This window comes from Bombus fervidus, chromosome 2, assembly GCF_041682495.2.
Source record: "Bombus fervidus isolate BK054 chromosome 2, iyBomFerv1, whole genome shotgun sequence".
NCBI classification, from domain to species: Eukaryota; Metazoa; Arthropoda; class Insecta; order Hymenoptera; family Apidae; genus Bombus; species Bombus fervidus.
Genome location: NC_091518.1, coordinates 12,776,138 through 12,794,190, shown reverse-complemented (window position 1 = coordinate 12,794,190; position 18,053 = coordinate 12,776,138). Strand labels below are relative to the sequence as shown.

At 39.2% G+C, this 18,053-nt stretch overlaps 1 protein-coding gene across 5 annotated transcripts in view; it reads left to right on the top strand.

Annotated features, from left to right (window-relative positions):
* The window catches only part of LOC139992650 (uncharacterized), a 94,249-nt gene that overhangs the window by 18,605 nt on the left and 57,591 nt on the right, over window positions 1-18,053 (top strand). For 2 of the 5 annotated variants that reach the window (XM_072013707.1, XM_072013717.1), the window contains one exon: window positions 3,127-3,218. In XM_072013707.1, the coding sequence (XP_071869808.1) occupies window positions 3,142-3,218 (77 nt within the window). In that variant the 5' untranslated portion in view covers window positions 3,127-3,141. Of the gene's footprint in view, window positions 1-3,126; window positions 3,219-3,868; window positions 5,860-18,053 lie in introns of those variants that run through there. The other 3 variants (XR_011801174.1, XM_072013696.1, XM_072013727.1) reach the window with 3 other exon arrangements.

Here is an 18,053-nt window from a genome sequence, read left to right as displayed (position 1 = left end):
AAATACACGCGTTTCCTCCTTTCTTTTTCTTCTTCGTTTTATCTACGCATCTTGGAGCGCGAATACGTTTGGATTCGAAATATACCGAAAGCGAATTGGACAGTTAGTTTCTCGTATTTTCAGTTTGCAGTTGGAAGTTTGCTTTCGTGTTAGGATGTTGTACGAAGTGGATGAAGTGGATCAGCGGCGTAAACATATTTTTCCTTTTTTTTATTTTTTCAAAAATTTAGATAAATAGAGGAAAGAATATAAACATTTCCCAGGCACTGGTCGATTCTATTTTTTAGATGTGTTTTAATCTTAGCATAACTTTTCTATTAATACATCTGACGGGTTGATAATTACAGTAGTGTAAGTCAACGTATTTCGATTCTTGAAAGCATCATCTCTCGAGTCTCGTGCAATTAAGTTACAACTTTATTCTCAACCGCGGTACGTTTTTACGACTTGGAAAAATATAACGAACTTTTTTACGGTAATAAACAGGAGAAAAAAACCGTTTCAGGAAAAAAATAGCCATGGTATGACTTACGTTATTACGATTCTCAGCCTTTCATACGACTACCCTATACGATGGAACAAGAAACCTCGAGTACGTAAATATGGTATCACGAAACATTCGCGATAAACGTATTCGACTTGTCCCAAGACACTGGAAAGTGCAGTGAACGCGAGGAAATATAAAGAATACCACTGTACCGTGGCCGCGTCGAAGCGAACCGATTCCGACTGTTCCGGATATTGTAACGAAAGTCAATATTCCTTAAAGAACGGTTTTATCGATAAGAGCGATAAACAGAGCCGTTCACTCTGCTCGATCGCACGAAAATATCGTCGGCACGAAGACCGACACGCCGAGAAAGGAAGAGGAGGAAACGTTTCCCTGTACTTTCGTTCTGTCCTTTTCGTTTATACGATCCGACGTTTGTTTTCGGAAACCATCGAACAACAGGCTGCTCATCTGTAAGTTGGAACTCGACGAGGAATTCTTCGTGCGATAGAGTAAAAGCAAATCTGTAATCCGACTGTGCGGAGTTGGCTGAACGTGAACAAAGGCACCGCTGATCCTGAGCAGCATCAGCTGATTGTTTCTAATTAGCGTTGTTATTCGAGAGAATACGCAATCGGCCCACGTCACCTGACGTTTGGTTCGCGACCACCGACTGAAATTACTTGGATTACGCGTTGCATCGATGAACCTTGTCGGTTTCCATTTAACGCCATCGTTTCCTTGGCAGGTTACACATATAACGCAGGTATGTGCTCGTTTTGATAGCTTCCTTAGTACGATCTTGACGAGATGCCCTTCCGACCAAGGTTTAGACTGCTTTGACAGCGGAAATGTGGCGTGGGCGCACATGCAATACGTCTTCGATCGTATCTTGGTCTGTGGTTATGCGAATTGCAGGCAGACAGGTAGATATCGTACGATTTGATGGATCAGGTACTTCGTTATTAATCAGATCGACTGCGATTGACACGATTCTTTATATGTATTCCACTATATCGAGCGAAGCGAGCTACAGTGAATGTAATTAATTATAGACTTTCTTGTGGTGGTATTTGTTCGTTGGAGGGTTTATTAGAATATGTACATCGATGTTCATAATTTATCAGATAAATTTTGAAGGAAATGTTCATCGGGTCGTTTGTAAGGTCTCGAGGTACTCTCTAAGTACGGTTTCCTCGATATGCTATAATTTAGTATGATCAATAAATAAACGGCTAATACATGTTAACGTTATTTCGCGTTATACGCATCCAGGGTAATTTCGTTTTAGACTCACAGTCTGAGACATAGTTACCATCCAATATAACGATTTAAAGTGGGAAAGATAGGCTACAAAATATAAATTATGTAATTAATTTATGTAATTTTTATACATGGTACATGTGAATTTAAAGAGGATAGGCAACGTTTCCTTGATTTAATCCAAACCGAGAATAAGCTTTTTAAAGTCACACGCAAGTCGGATCGACTAATTCCATCGAAAATAATCGCTAAACGCTAATCGTATATTTCGATGCTAAAATCGAGAAACTTTTTAGAAAATAGAAAATCAGCATCTGCCAAACTTTTTATACACCAAAACGAAAAAAAAAAAAAAAAAAGAGAAAGATACGTATCTCGTTCCACACATCTTGTCATTGTAAGGAAAAAGTATGCCTTTACATCAGATATTCATTGAACCAGTACAAGAATATATGCATGAAAATCAACAGTATATCGAACCTTTTTCACTTCAAGGTTGAACGAATAATTTTCAACCCGATCGACATGTGGCACATCCTTTCGGGAAAGTCTTCAGACATCGAACGTTTGATCGAATAAATTCCATGCTATTGAAAGAGAAAGGAAAGTGTGTAATAGATCTTCTCGGAGTAATATCACGAGCGATCTTACAGTTGCCAACGACTCACTGAAAAATCTTAAATTCTTTCTCTTGAATCGTACTTCATCTATTATTCATGATTTGCAATTTTTTATCGTATTCGCAATATTTTCCACGTTACAAATTCGACTAACTGTGTTGCAAATAATTCGCGACGAGATCTGTCGATCGATCATCACGTCGAATTAATTGCAGTGACTCAGACACGTGTCATTTTTGCTATATATTAGCGCCGATAATTATCATTTTTTTATTTGCATTATCAAGCAATCAACTATCATCATCGTTTTCCATGTAGATCGTTCTTTCTCGTTGGTCGTTGGTCAAAGGTCTTTTTATCATCACTGTCTGTACCTAACAGATGAGCATTAGTGATAAAACAAGTATGAGAAGAGCTCCGAGACGTTGAAGCTTAACCATCGCGAATTACGAGTAGAAAAGAAAATTTCAATATATATATAACGAGGAAAAAAGATTTTGATTTATTTGATTCTTTGTTAAAATCACAAAGGAAACACTTTGGTTTATTCCATTGATTCGAAATGATACGTAAAATGCATCGTGATAACTAAAGGACGTATCCGATCAAAGCTATCTCGAGCTTTTCAAAGAACAATATTCGAACGGTAAAACGAGTTGTCGTAATTCGCTAAAAAAAGAACTTTCAAAGAAGATAGGTTTCGACAACGCGATAACAATAAACGTAAATATCATTTGTTTTATTATATTGCAGGAAAAAATTAAAAAAATGAAGGATGACGTGGACGAGGATGATGCTGGCGCGTTGTCTTCCACTTCTGTGCCGGAAACGACAATCTCGTACGGGTAAGAGTCCAGTTTTTCTACTCCGAATCGTGTTCAAGGTGGAAGAAGTTGGAATTAACAAACGCGTTACCTTCATCGTATATTTATTTCTTAGAAATTATTCGACGAAAGATACGTCAGATAATTTTTAGTAATATCGAGATGCGTCGCATCGGGAGATATACGAATGCGAGCATAAGACTGAAAACGATGGCTTATCGACGTTTGTTAATTTCACAAACAACGAGTAGTCTGTAATTTAAATTGATGCCAAAATAATTTTAAACAAGCGATAGAATTCTGACTGTACGTACGCGCGTATAATTCTTCGATATGCATTTCGATCACGCGTCGCGTGTCCAGTTCCTTATCCTGTGCGAATAATTCGCGATACCGATGAACAGGAGGCAGTATTCGACGTAGCGTTCGGTCATCGATCGACTGTGCTCGAAATCTCGCGCCTAAATCCAGTAAGGGCACACGTACGAGAATTTCTTTCTTATCGGAGCGAGTGGAAGCAGCCTTATACAAGGGAACCGCCTAAAAATGTGTTGTTATCATGCTGCGCGGTCCGAGCGCGGGTAGGTAGCATTGGAAGAAGACGAGGGGAACGACGATTGGTCGTCCGCATGGGAGGGGAAACGCTGATTGTTAGGCAGAGTGGGGGTAGCGCTCCACCGGCAGTTCGCATCAGACTAGCGTACGTGTTGCGTCTTGATGCTCGTTAGCTTGTTTTTTTGCAAATGACTATTCTTCTCTGTACATTCGTTCAAACCAGCGTACGCGCAAGTACATAGAAAATCGTATTGACAGTTTGACACGCGTTTCGTACGTATCCGCGCATTCGAAGTAGTTATCGTCGTGCGAATCGCGAACCGTGTCGTGGTATTGTATTTCACGCGAAAAATTTAATCGCAGTGTGTCGCGTATATCGATAGACATCGTAGTTGGTAACCGCAGTTCGAAATCAACGTCTATAACCATACGGGTTTCGTACGTGTACCGATCGAAGTGACATTAGCCGAAACGGAAGGTAGCAGATATTCTTTTGGCTCTATCCACGGAACGCATAGTCGACGAAATAAGAAAACATTCTCTCCGTTCTAAGAGACATTTGGGACAGTGTGTCAAGGCCGGAAATTCTTCGAACTTACGTTGTGCTCTCGGTCTTTATCACGTTTCACACGATGTAACGGAACGCCTGAGCGGGAAGTAAAGGCCATCGTTTATGCATCTGAAACGCGTTTGGATCCGATGGTAACCGCTCGGCTCGTCGATCGATGCCCCCTCGCGATCCGTCTGTGTCTTCGTGTACGGATTTCCTGCTGCGCCTGGATCTAGAACACGGTGTCAAGGTCAAGAGAATCCGATCAAGAATTCGCGTGCATGTCAGACGTCCGCAAGCAGTAACAGCAGTCTGTAAATGTTACTAGACGCTCATCGATACGTGACGTTTCATCGTACGAGGATCAGTGTTTTTCAAAGTTGTCGATCTAACGTAGCGAGCGTTGTCAAGATCGAACGATTTTAAGAGAAGAACGTTACCACGATCGAATAAGTCGCGACGACTCGAAGCTAATAACGCGTAATAACAATAATAATAATAATATTAATAATAATAGTAATAAATAGCTTCGAATGTAATTCTCGTGTGATCCATCGAGCGTCTACGAAGGTCACCGTGTTTCTGCAGTTTTTTTCCATCGATGCGAGCTTCCATTGGACTACAGGCTCGCGCAAAAAGCGATAAACTGACGTAGAAGAAATTTGGCGGGACAAGAAACGAACGCTACTAGGAAGGCGTGCGCGCTATTTGATAAAAGAATCCGTCTCTTTTTTTTCTTCCTATTCTCCTCGTCTTTCTTTCTTCGGTTTTTCTTTCTACTCGTGCGTCCGAAGCATCGTCTTCGAAGCTTCGATCTCGCCGAGTGTTTGTTCGCCGTTGGACACAGATAGAGAGGTTTCTTTATCTGTAAGCGAAGAAACAAGCGCGATCGCGCAAGCAAGATTAACCGGCGACCTGGCTAATTTTAATTCGCGCAACAAACAAGCAGCGAAGACGCGATTGTCGCGCGATAACGGCCAAACATCGCCGCCGTAACGTCGAACGTCGCTGTTCGCGTGTTCTCCAATATGGCGAGTGACGCCGAAGACGAGTCCAGTATCTCGAGTGGTTTCGTTGTCTTCTGAATCGAACGTATCCCGTTCCAAGTGTCGACTATCGCGGTCGAAGGGCGCACAATCGACCGTACAAAGTATACCGTTTATCCAGTGAAACGTTACGAGAGATATCAGACACGGTCGAATTTTTATCAGACTTGGACGATTGACATTCATGCGAACGTTACGATATGAGAAGCAAAGATGACGATCTATCGAATTCGAGGTTCTGTTTCGACGGTACAAGGAAATTTCGACATTCGCGCGGCCATGCGAACCGGTTTACACATGGTTGAGGCGAATCATTAAGAGAAAATTCGTTGGACGCGGTAAACTAAACTCGTTTGGAAAAGATGGCAACATTGTGGAGAGAGCAACAGGAACAAGTATACCTGCATCCTCAGCAACACCAAACGTTACATCCGGGGATCATGGCCGAGCAAACGCACCATCACCATCATCGATCCACCGCTATCACCACCATGGATCTGCCAGTTCCAAGGTCAGACTCGTTGTTCTATTAACGACATAATGTCGGAGGATGCGTCAAGGTGAACGGATATGCGTGTAATTCCGTGTAATGTTAAAGGTTCAGCGTTAATCGTTTCGTGGGTAACCCTGTTGCCCGGCTAGGGTGAAATATTTTTGTTACGTAATCGGCTGATGCCGGCCTATTTGACCGTAATGAAAAAATCAAGCTAGAATTTACATTTACTACGCAACTCTATTGCATATGAATATTAGATTGCTCGATCATTCGATATTTAAATAGGAAAATTTAAATTGCAATTGAACGAATAAGAATCATCTTGATAGATTAGAAATTCCATGCTCTTTTCCATCACCTTCGAAAATTCTTCGTGCGCGTGGATAACGTGAGCCCTGAATCCAACCTTTCTCACTGCGATCCACGTTATTTGTCGCGTTACAAGAGAACATCGATACCTATAATTCTGCTCTTGTAGATCTGTTAAACAGTAGCACGAGACTGATCGTTTTTGCGAGCGATTCGTTCGATTGAATTTTTGTTCTAACAATCGTCAGGGTTAAAAAGTAACAGGTTCGTGGAGCTCGATCGTTTGTTTATGATGGCTTGATATCCGCCGCGAACAATCGACAAAATTCGAGTAATCAAAATTCTTTCTCTTCCATTTTCGTTTCCTTTGATCGCGTTCTAGTCGACACGGTTAGTTTGAAAATTAATGCGAGAGAGAACGGTGTAAGTTACATATGTAGGTAGGAGTGCGCAGAGATTGCAGAGGTCGCGTACATATTGCTTCAACCTTGCAATCTATATTCTACACCGAGCATAGATAGCAGTTGACATTATGTTTATTATCAACGTGTATTATCAGTCCTCTGACAATCGGCTTTAATGGATTGAAGCAGTACTGGGTGGTCCATTAAAAATAAATCGAGACAAAATATCGACGTTATATTAAAGAAAAGTGTTAGCGAAAAGTTTCTATATTAAGATTTCCCGAAGTTATCAGCGTTATACTTTTAATATAGTTCTTACTCTTTATTAGAAATCTGAATAAAATTGCAAATTCAAAAAATCCTCAAAGTTGCAAAATTCTAAACACTTTCGTATCGAAGATTTCGAATTCTCGACTTCTCGATATTCTGAATCGTTCAGAATGGCAGAATGTTTCATTCCTTTTCTTTGAAATTCTCCATTTCTTAAATTAATAATTAACCGCTATTTATGTTTTCTATTCCTGTCCTGTATCGCACACGCGATCTCTTGTTTGCATTTAAAATTACGGCATAATAATTTAAAAAAGCGGCGATCGTCGTCGAAACGTTATCAAACAAGCTTCGATTGACGCATTCTCGAGAATGCAAGCTCGGAACACGCGGCGGCTATAAATGTTCTTTATTACGTTTTAAATTTGTTGACAGACGGTCGCGGAAGCTTCGTTTTCTCCATCCTCGTCTCGTCTCGATAATCGAATTAGGAACTAGCTAAGGAATGTTCTTCTGTCATCGAACGTTGAATGAAAACATGGCGACAGTTTGATGCAGAGTACACGCTGTCTCTTCTCGTTCGCAACTTATGACCCGTATGTTTTTTTTACAAATTGTTTTTTTTTATAAACCATTGCTAACACTTGATTATCGTTGCAGCCAGCGATTATCATAAACGTTGACTGGCGTATTTAATGTCAGTGGACACGTGAACGTTACACGTGATTCTGCAAAAATCGAAGTCTACTGGAAGAGCGTACAATGTTGTTATTCCAGCATTTCATTTAGAATTGCTAGTTATACACAGGAAATTACGTAAAAAACAGAAAAAGAACATTTCTGTCTATCTTGAATACATTATGGAGTTGTAAGAAGTTTTTACGATATATGTACAACGACTCGAACTTTGAATATTAATCGACTATAAATCGATGGAAAATACTTTTAACGCATCGCTTACGTTGCAGTGATGCGAAGTAGATAACGGAAAGTACGTTTTCTCGGATACCTGGTGATGCCAGTTGCATCATTGGTGAAACATTGGAAACGTTTTACACAAGGACGCAGCTTGCAACCCCGACCTAGAACAGTAGTATTTATCGTAGATCTCTCTGTTAATAATGACAACTATTTACGGTATTGTGTATAGCTTTCAGTTCCGATATCGCACGTTGTAACGCACATGAAAAGTTACATGGTAGCTTTTATTTATTGTCAATGCGTTCGCTTCCACAAGAATTTTGTATCTCGTTCACAGCGATGCAGTGTTCTCGCTTTAAAATTTCACGAAAATTGTCGACGGGCGAGTCTGTCAAGTTTAAAGATCAAAAGATACAAAAACCGCGTCCAAATTGTCCAAAGTTGACAACATTCGCTTTACAATCTGCCACGCTAAACTCAATCGAAGACGATAGAAGAAAGACGAAGGCAACAAACGACGCGTCGAGCTGTATTCTTCTCGTATTTTTCGTGCATTGATTATATTCAACGGATCGCTACGGTTTCCTCTGCGCTTAAGACGCACGTGCAACTTTTTTTATCACGCGATTCGTGGAAAATCCGCTATGTAATTTGCGTGACAAATTAATTTACTGCGACGACTTTTATAAGGATCCGCCGGTGGTGTTAACGACGTCTCTGTATCCATAGCCGAGGATTTTGTGTGCATACTTCTCAAGACGTTTTCGGCAGATTGAATGGAAAGAGCAAAGGGTAGAGCCGCGCGTGGTATTTACGTTTTTCGTAAAATGGACCCGTCCAACGAGTCCAGGTAGAACATAAAATTCTGCGAAGAAAATACGTACTTTCGTTTTTATCGAACGATTATGTATCACGAGTAACCTTCGTCTACCCTTTGTGTCAATTTCACATGGTGCAATAAATTCAAAAAAAGGTAGTAATTTCCGTTGTATCGTTTGAGGAGATCGGTAAAAACACAGGAAACGATAGGCTACTTTATTATAAATTTCCACGCGAGCTTCTACGAGTACATGTAGCAAAGTCTTTTAGCTTTTGCAAGCATACGAATATTCTATCAAATTTTCTATCAAGTTTAACTCTATTTGCAGCTTTTTATGTTCAACGAAGAAGTTTCCAAATATTTTTATCAATATTATTAATAATATTAATATATATTCGTTACAAATATTGCAGTCATTTTTCACCATCGTGTCAATTTGATATCAGAGAAAAAATTAAGTAAAGAAAGCGTAGGATGAAGGAGGATTGAGGGGATGAACGATGTACTTGGACGATAGCTAAATTAAAAAAAAAAAAAAAAAAAAAAAAAAGAGACATGAAGTAACAGAGAGAATATAGATAAGAAATTTTGCAGTTCCTTCGAGTCACTCTTCTATGCGATGAAAATAATGTATATTATTTGTATTCGTGTCATTTTCATTAGCATTAATGGGAATATTCAATCAATAGGAATATTTTTTTTTGCAAGGGCGACGAACACCGCCGATTAATTTGTTAGAATTAGCCAAGGACTATTATAATTAGCAAATAAGCAAGTCTGTTGTGTCTACGCTTTTGTTATCGAAAAGACTCATTCTATAAATATGCAAATTTCGAAGGTTGCATGCACTAGCCAAGATACTAACGCGTTTACTGATCGTTTGTTTTTTTGTTCAATATTTAAACGGCTATTATAGTTCGTCCGTCTTTCTCTTTTCACCTATATATAATATTCCACGATAATTTTTCCATTTACCACTAATCCGAACACCATCCAACTTCGAATCGAAACACATCCGATCACGATTTGATCGACTCGTCGACCTTGTTCACTTTTTTTTTTTTTTTTTTTTCACAAGCACAACTCGTGTCCGCTCGTTCTTGTGATTTTAGAACGTAGTTTTGATCTACGATCCGTATATTACACTGTCTCTGGTGACTTGCTTTTCCCTTGTCGCTTTGACACAGGCACGGTATCGTCGACTCTTTGCCAATGTCGTTACATAACATCCAATTCTGCACTTGGAATCACATTTTTCACAGGTAGAAGATAATTTCGATTTTTATCGTTGTACATAGGCAGAGAGAGGGATAGGGAAATATTTGAATAGGTTTTCATATCCTCGGTTATAGAGCACCGGGATATTTGTTGCGACCGAATGGAAATCAATTCGTAGCTTTTTTGCTTAGTATGAAGTATTTATCTTGCCTTGAAGGTAAGCGCCGGAAACTTTTGGAATTTTAATATCCTTCTTTTCTAAATAATAGAAAATGTAATTTTCCCTGTGTGTTCAACTGTAACCTTTCTCGTAATCAATTCCCATTCCTTCCTCTCACGCGAAGCTTAGTTTACTTTGATAAGAAACGTAGGAAACTTTCTAGAATGTTAATATAGTTCTATAAAATCTCTATAACGGATGGAAAATGTAATTTATCAAGTTATCTGCGATCGTGGTATTTTTTTTTAGCAGGTAAGTTTAATCTATAGCTTGATGATTACACAAAAAATCACGCTGCTTTTTTAAAATGATCTATCAAGTATTTTGAGATTCGAAGAAGTGTACTAGAATTCATAGAAACATTCTCGAGTATGTGGTTTCGGTTTGACAAAGTTCAATCGATCGAAAATAACCCTGCTCTTTGCAATTATCTTGCGTAACTAAAATCAGAATCCTGCTGGTGACACGAAAGACTCCCCGCTGTGTATCTACTGTTCCACGATCAATTTGTACTTTCTATACAATTCACGAAATTCATTTTACACATGGACGAAAGTGTGCGGATATTTATGACCGAACTTATTCATGAAAGGCTGCCAGTGTACCATTGCTCGGTTAATCTGTATGTATACTTAGCAAAAATTTGCTTATTGTTGCTACGCGTCGACGAAAGTGTTCGAATATTTATGAGTGGCATTGTACGTCAGAGTAATGTACTTAGCGTCGGTACTTAAAATTCACGTCGCGATAACCGCGTGTCTATCGGCATCTATCTACGCTTATTGATGCTTCATTCATACGCGCAACTGGACGCCACGCTAATCCGTTTGTACGATCGGTAGTCGTAGAGAGATGTTTGCTGCGAAGGTGAAGGTTAAATCGTTCTTTCACGGGCTTAACCTTTTGGAAACATCGAATCGAGAAACTCTCGTACGTGTCGTACGAATGATTTTTATGGCCTTGCGAGCAAGTCTTCCTTCGCTCGAAGCGTCAGGACGCGACACAATCCGCCACCTTGTCTCGTGACGAAACTTCGCTCTATTGGTCGTCTCAACAAACGTTGCCAACAAACGTATTCTTTCCGATGTTTAATAATTTCGATCGCGTCCCTGCGTTTATGTAACGCAACATGCACCTGTTTTTCTATGCAATTACCGCTAGTTACGAGATCGGTTCTCCTATTTTTTGCAACGCGTATGTAACGCGTCTTCTTCGTTGCAAACGAGATAACATGACGCGTTCATACACTCGTTTGCTGCTAATCAGACGATCGTTCTCACGATTCCAAGTACTATAGTTTTATATCTTATTTTTTTGGCTTATTTAGCGTTTTGCTAAATTTCCGTTTTTGAACGGAACGTACTACCGTAGACTTTCGAAGAAATCGAGTCTTCGTAGTTTGTCGAAGAGTATAGTTTGAAGAATACGCGTGGAAAACATCGTGTGTCTTTCGGATCCTTAAAATCGAAGAAGTTATAACTGTTCGAATGATGCGAGAATCAATCTTGAAGACGTTCGTGGGCGTTTTAGTTTAGTGGAATAGCGTTTAAACGCAGTTTCTTCCAAACTATGATATTTTAAAACATACTTGATCGATTGGTTCCGAATTTTGCATGCTTCTTCGATGTACGCGTCGTGACGATCCGTACCAGCATTAATTTAAAATCGATCACCTTTTTTCATTTCTTTAATCCACAATAGATACGGCAAAGATAACAAGATGTATAGTCCAACCTCATTTTCAGCTAATACTTTCTATCCATTTACTCTGCTACCTCTGTCGTAACCAAATTCGTCCTAATTAAGAATCTTTTCTTTTTTCTCTCTCTTTCTGTATCTCAAAATCTCAAGCTTTACGGTACCATCGATTTTTCTTATTTCGAAAAAAAAAAAATATTTCTGACGTATTAGAACATAAATAAATATCCGCAGAATATACAGAATAAAGTCCTACAATATACCCTATATCTTGCAACGTATCTTATCTAGAATACCTTTTTAAACAACTTGCAACGCGTCCTTCGAAATAACTATTTAAACGTTCCTCAAATTGTTGCAATCGTTGCAACGCTACAGAAATTCTACGAAGCTACGCAACAGTTGTTTACGTTTTAAAGAAACGAATTTTCCCGAATATATACAACTTGGATGAATTTTCTATCTCGGTAATTTTACAGTTTACATCCGCCCACGTACGCTTCCAAACAAATCGCATCGATATTCCGAATAAACTGGATCGTCAAAGAGAAACGTTCTCGTGCTTGTATTTAATTCTATTCGTATTATGCACACGATACGTGGGAGTTTCGAATGATCGGAGGAGTCATGAGCACATTCTACCGTTGCGTTATTCGATCGAGTATGGATCGCTTATCAGTTTTCTAGTAGGCGATCTGACTTAAATTCACCAGCTTCTCTCTTGAATGGATCCAGGAGCGTGAATCAATCCTGTTGCTATACCACCTAGCTATGTGTTGGTACACGCGAAATACAGGCTCGTGGGTGGATCGATGTCGTTTTCGACGAGTTTCCACAGTACGACATTTCGTGCTCTCGCCAGAGTGGAAAAACAAACGTGAATGGTCTTTTAACGAGGTCTAGAGTTTCATTCCATCGCCGTTGACGATTCACTTCGTTTCAGAATACATGTAACCGGCGTATAAATGTTTTCGTAATGAATGGAAAATAAAAGGCGAAAATAAAAAAGTGAAGGAGAAATTCGTCGAATCGCTGCGATATAATATAGTAGGGATGGCATTAATTTCAATTTGCGTTCGCGAATCTAAGTCGGATTCTAATAAAAATGGTTTTCGCTTTGCCTCCATTTCATTGCTTTCGTATTTTCGTAAAAGATTGTTTTGGTGTTCGTGTTTGAAAAGCGTAGTCGGTTTCAACAAACAAGTCGATTTTCACGAGTTGGTTTCGAGATACAGAAGGGTTCGTAGGTTTCGAAGATGTACAAATCGATGGATGCGTTTTGCGATGTCGATCGGTTCCATGGATCGAAAAATACAGAGAAGCGGCGATGTTGCAAACGCTCTGGCGTTTTAAATTTATTTTAGAATTTCTCGTTATTCCTCTCATCTTCTTGCGACGAATCACCTTATGCAAGTAAGTCGTTTGTTTCTTGATAATTGGATATATACTGGGTCATATACTTGGTCATATACTGGTTCGTAATGAAATTAGGAAATTAATAGAAAAGTTGATTGGAGCTTGCCTTCTGAGAAGCTCACAGCGAGGCCATAAAGTACATCGGGTGTCAGAGTTTACACGTTTCGAGGATCAAAAAATCGTACGTTATCATCTGAGAATTATTTCTTCCTTCGTAACACATTCAACGGGAGTTCTACGTTCTATACAAATTGCTAATTGAAAACGAAGCTTCGAAATTCCGCTCCCGTACGATACCTACACGTCTACTACAGCTTCTATCATAGAATCTATTAGAAAGCCAAAATTTCATGATTTCTTTCACCGTGAAGTACCATTTCTATTTCTCGAAGAATTGATTCGTTTCTTCTTGAAAACTTCAAATCGATTTGCTATATTTTACTCGTTGATTGATTTCGTCTTCGATCGGCTAAAAATGATATACCGGGAGGAAACACGGCAGAGAAACGTCGGACATATTTTTCCTTTGGAGATAAACGCGTGAATCTATTGTTTGATAATTTTATTACGGGAAAAAAGCGAATATGAGGATGGGAAGGTGCAGGGGAAGATGCACCTTCAGCTCGATTATGTTTTAATTAAACTCGCTTGTGCCACGTGTAACATATTGCACGTGGAGTTCACTCGATATTCGAAGCGTACTACAAACCATCCTGCAATAATGTTCGAAATATTATTGAAAATACACGGGTAGAGGTAACTGGTAAATGTTATGCGCGCGAAAAGCGATACACTTATGGAAACACGAGTATCTCGACTTTAACGTGCAACGTTGTTATTTGGAAACCGATGTTGTTTCTCTCCGTAATAACAAATAAATCACAAAAGAAACGGCTCTCGATATTATATTAATATACATCTGGTTTAATTAACGGAAGGCGAAACGAGATCATCAACGAGAACGCGCAGCAGCTGTATATCTCGTTAGGTTCGAGGTACAGTAGCTCGCGAAAGTATTTCGACATTTGCAGAAATCTTTTCTAAATATTTATCGTGTGCGTTATGCGAAACATTTTGAAATTTCATTAACATCGTGACGAGACTCTGTTATCGTGATTACGTTGGTGAAGTTTTAGACGAATTACGAGATGTACATAGGGGCAACAAAATATACAGTAAAAAATATATTTCGCAGAGATTATGAAAGGTGCAAAAAAAAAAAAAAAGAGAAAAAAATGGACTAAACGTACGTAATTACGAAACTAGCACGTTATTATATTTAACCAAGTAAAATACATCACCACGTTGGTTTCGTATTTTTAGTTGTGTCCACAGGATACAAGATTCGAGCAAAACTAGTTCGTGTTTATTTGCATAAACAATCGCGGTCTATTTATGCGTATTATACGGAAGTTGTGTAAATATTGTTAGCGCTATAACGAGACACGATTTTCCTGATTAGCTTGGTAAAGTTGGAAACGAATCAAGAAACCTTCATATGAAAACTACAAAATATTTGATGCAAGGACATCTGTACATCACGCAGAAGTCATGAAATTATTTAAATAGTCAATTATTCGTTGTATTAAGAAGCCTCGCATCAACATTAATCTTTTACCTGATACATGTTTGCTGTAAATATCTTATAACTTTTGTGCATATGTTTTCAAAATATTTCGAACATTATCCGTGTAATCACGATAGTCGCGTCTCGTTACGATTCTAATGATATTTCGAAATGCATAAAGATTTTCAAATACTGTCACGATGCGCTGTAAATGCAGCTGATTGCCGGATAGATTAACGGAAAAATATTTTGCTCTCACGGTGATGTTTATCGCGATCCTCGACCTTACTTCTTCTATCGGAACATTCTCGATGCGGAAATTACTTAATTGAAAAGGATGATGTTGTGCGTACGATGCAATTAGCGTAATTGCGCGGTAACATTGTTGCATAAATGTATTGCCGGTGTATAAAAATAAATGAAAAGCGTCATTCGCCAGATGGAACGAGATAAGACGAACCAGAAGGAACATGGAATTTCGTAAAGGTGTACTTTGCGGTAGAGTCGATGGATCGCAACTTTTTATTGCCACGTCATCGATTGTTTACGGTCATCTCGACTGTTTTGTTCATACGTATGTTTCTCAAAATGCTACCAGCTCCATCGAATCTCCTTTTTAAACATTTATCGGATGCCATCACCACACTATTTTAGTCGTGGCGAATCGCTACTATGCATTCCTGCACGGTCGAGGACAGGCAGATAGCGAGGAAAAAAAAACAAAAAAAAGAAACAGGAAAAAAGAAAAAATGAATGTTCTCCGATCGATCGGAGCTATGGAAAGCAATGAAGAATCAGAGAGAAAAGGAAGGAACCGTGATCGATGAGAAACTCGATGAGACAGGATTTCTACGCGGTTCGACGCGTTTAGTGGAAGAGACGAACAGAATCAGACAAGCGTTGTTCTTAAAGTAGAGATGGTTGGAGGTCAGCCACGTCACGGTGCATCGTACGTATCGTTGCAACTGGTAACGCTCGATCCATCACCACGAGAATAACCAAATTTACCCGTGAACTTCAACTCACCTATCGTACGTTGACGACAAAGGTACAGAACCTCGTTGTTTATTGCTGCGATTCTTTTTTACATGCTTTTCCGTTGAGCAACTTCTGTTCGTTCAATGTGCGTAATTTAGCTTTAGAAGAAAAACGTTCACGAGTGACATAATCTTTAATTCGAGAAAACCATTGGCGAGGAAAATTCTAACTCTAAGGTAAGGTACTCTAAACACGAATTCTTTCCGCTCGAGCAACGTTTGAATATCTTCGATTTGACGACTAATATCGCGGTACTATCACGGTGATAAACAGATCTCGAATCTTCAAACTGAATTTCCTGCAAAACGAGGACCGCTACGAGAAAATGCTATTTTATATGTCTGACGACTTTATATTTTTACAAACTTAATTAAATAAATGGGATCTAAACTAATTTGTTTCGTCTATTAAATATCGCGATAAACGGTCTGCTTGAAATATCTCTTTGAGACTTTTGGAATGTTAAATTTCCCAAAAGTGCAGATTCATAATCCATAGCGATAATATTTGCGCGTAAGTAAAAGTTGGCAAAAGAAGATGCTACTCTTGCAACATTTTCCAATCCGAGAACGAGAATGCAATCTTAGTGAGACCTGCTGCTCTTGGCGAGGAACTGTGATCGTTAATTTTCTTACGTAACAGTTTACGATCGAAGCTTTCGTTCGCTGCTTGCGATAAGACGATTCTCGTTCGCGTATTTATTGTTTCGTTACCTTGAATTTCGTTCAAAAGACTCTTGATAGCGTTCAGTCGGCGAAAGAACGAAATAAAAAGTTATTTACCAATAGGTCGTTTGAAGAAGGTCGAGCGTAAAGTATGTGCATAGCTCGCAACGGTCGACGATAACATGGAAACTCTTACAGTAAAGTTAATTATGCCGATCTCGAACGATACAGCATCGTTTATGGTTTAATATGTTTGTGAAACATCGTCTCGATAAGAATCTGCATCGACAATAACGATAATACGTCGTCGGATTTGTCCTCTGGTGTAACACGTTCGAGCCGACGCTTCTGGTGGATTATAATACATCTGACTCGATATTGCTAACTACCTGTGCCATTTCGAAGGATGATACAACAATCACGAACATTTTGTTGGTGACGCTCGTTATCGTATTATTCGATCGAAAGCTTTTAATCTCTCCCTCTTCTTTGTCGATCCACCGAGAACAGGTTAATCGTCGTATTATTGTTTGTACGAGAAAGTTAAGAATTTTCGCAGAATTTAAAACAAAACAGCTTGGAAAATAACACGCTAGATTATTTTATTGCGGACAATGTATTTTGCTCTTTCCGTTCGAGTTACAAAATGCCCGGGGATTTTCGTTCGATCGATTGGTTCTTGTTGAAAGTGTCGTCCGCTTTTGTAAATGGAAGATTCACATCGTTGATATTCGTCTGAATTTCATCTTGATTTTCTTTCATTTTACCGAATGAAACGTAAATCCTCCGTGTTGATATTAATTCCTCGCGCGAATTAATTTCTACCAGATAAGGCGTATCTGTTCCAAAGCTCCCCGCAAGTAAAACATTCGTTGGTCACTGGAACGACAGGGGCCAGTCATTTGAAATTTCGCTATCTTTGCTACAACTTTGTGCCAAAGCATTCTCACGATTCTGTATTTATATCACATGGTTTTCTTACTTTTAATCATAGAATACGCTGACGCAGCATTTGGCGGGACAAGAACGAAACAGCCTGTACGTTACTCGTATTAACACGTCCTGGCTTGAAGAAACAATCTATATAACGTTCGTTGTATTTGAATTTCTTAATATATCGCGTTTACTTCTTATTTTACAACTGTTACGTATTATTCCTCTGCTTCGTTCTTAATTGGTTAATTTCAGGTTTGTCAAGGTGGGAGTAGAAGGTTTCTAAATTGGCAGAGAACTGCGCGTCTTCTGAAAGAAACAACGATGACGCAGCCGCATTTACGATCTCGTTGTCCTCTACCTAGGACATGGCAGTCTACGTTGCCTCGATTTTGGTTGCGTCATTCTCTATCGCGTAACGAACTTCGTAAACAAAGCTAGGAAAAATAGATTTGCGTGCTGGCGTAAGATACGAAATGATATATCTACCAATTTGTCGATGCTTGACTGTTCAAGATGTGCTTCTCATGCACGTTTATGAAACGTCGTACTGCGACGTCTTGTCATGCATATCCAAAGCTTCTCTTTGCGCGTTTGCTTTTCTCCAATCTTCGTTCCTCGCTTTTCTTTTTCTCTTTTAGTTTCGTTTCTCTACTCTTCTCGAGGTATTCGCACCTCTTTGAAGATTTCTAGTTCGCAATATTATATATTAGCATGAGATGCAGGAACC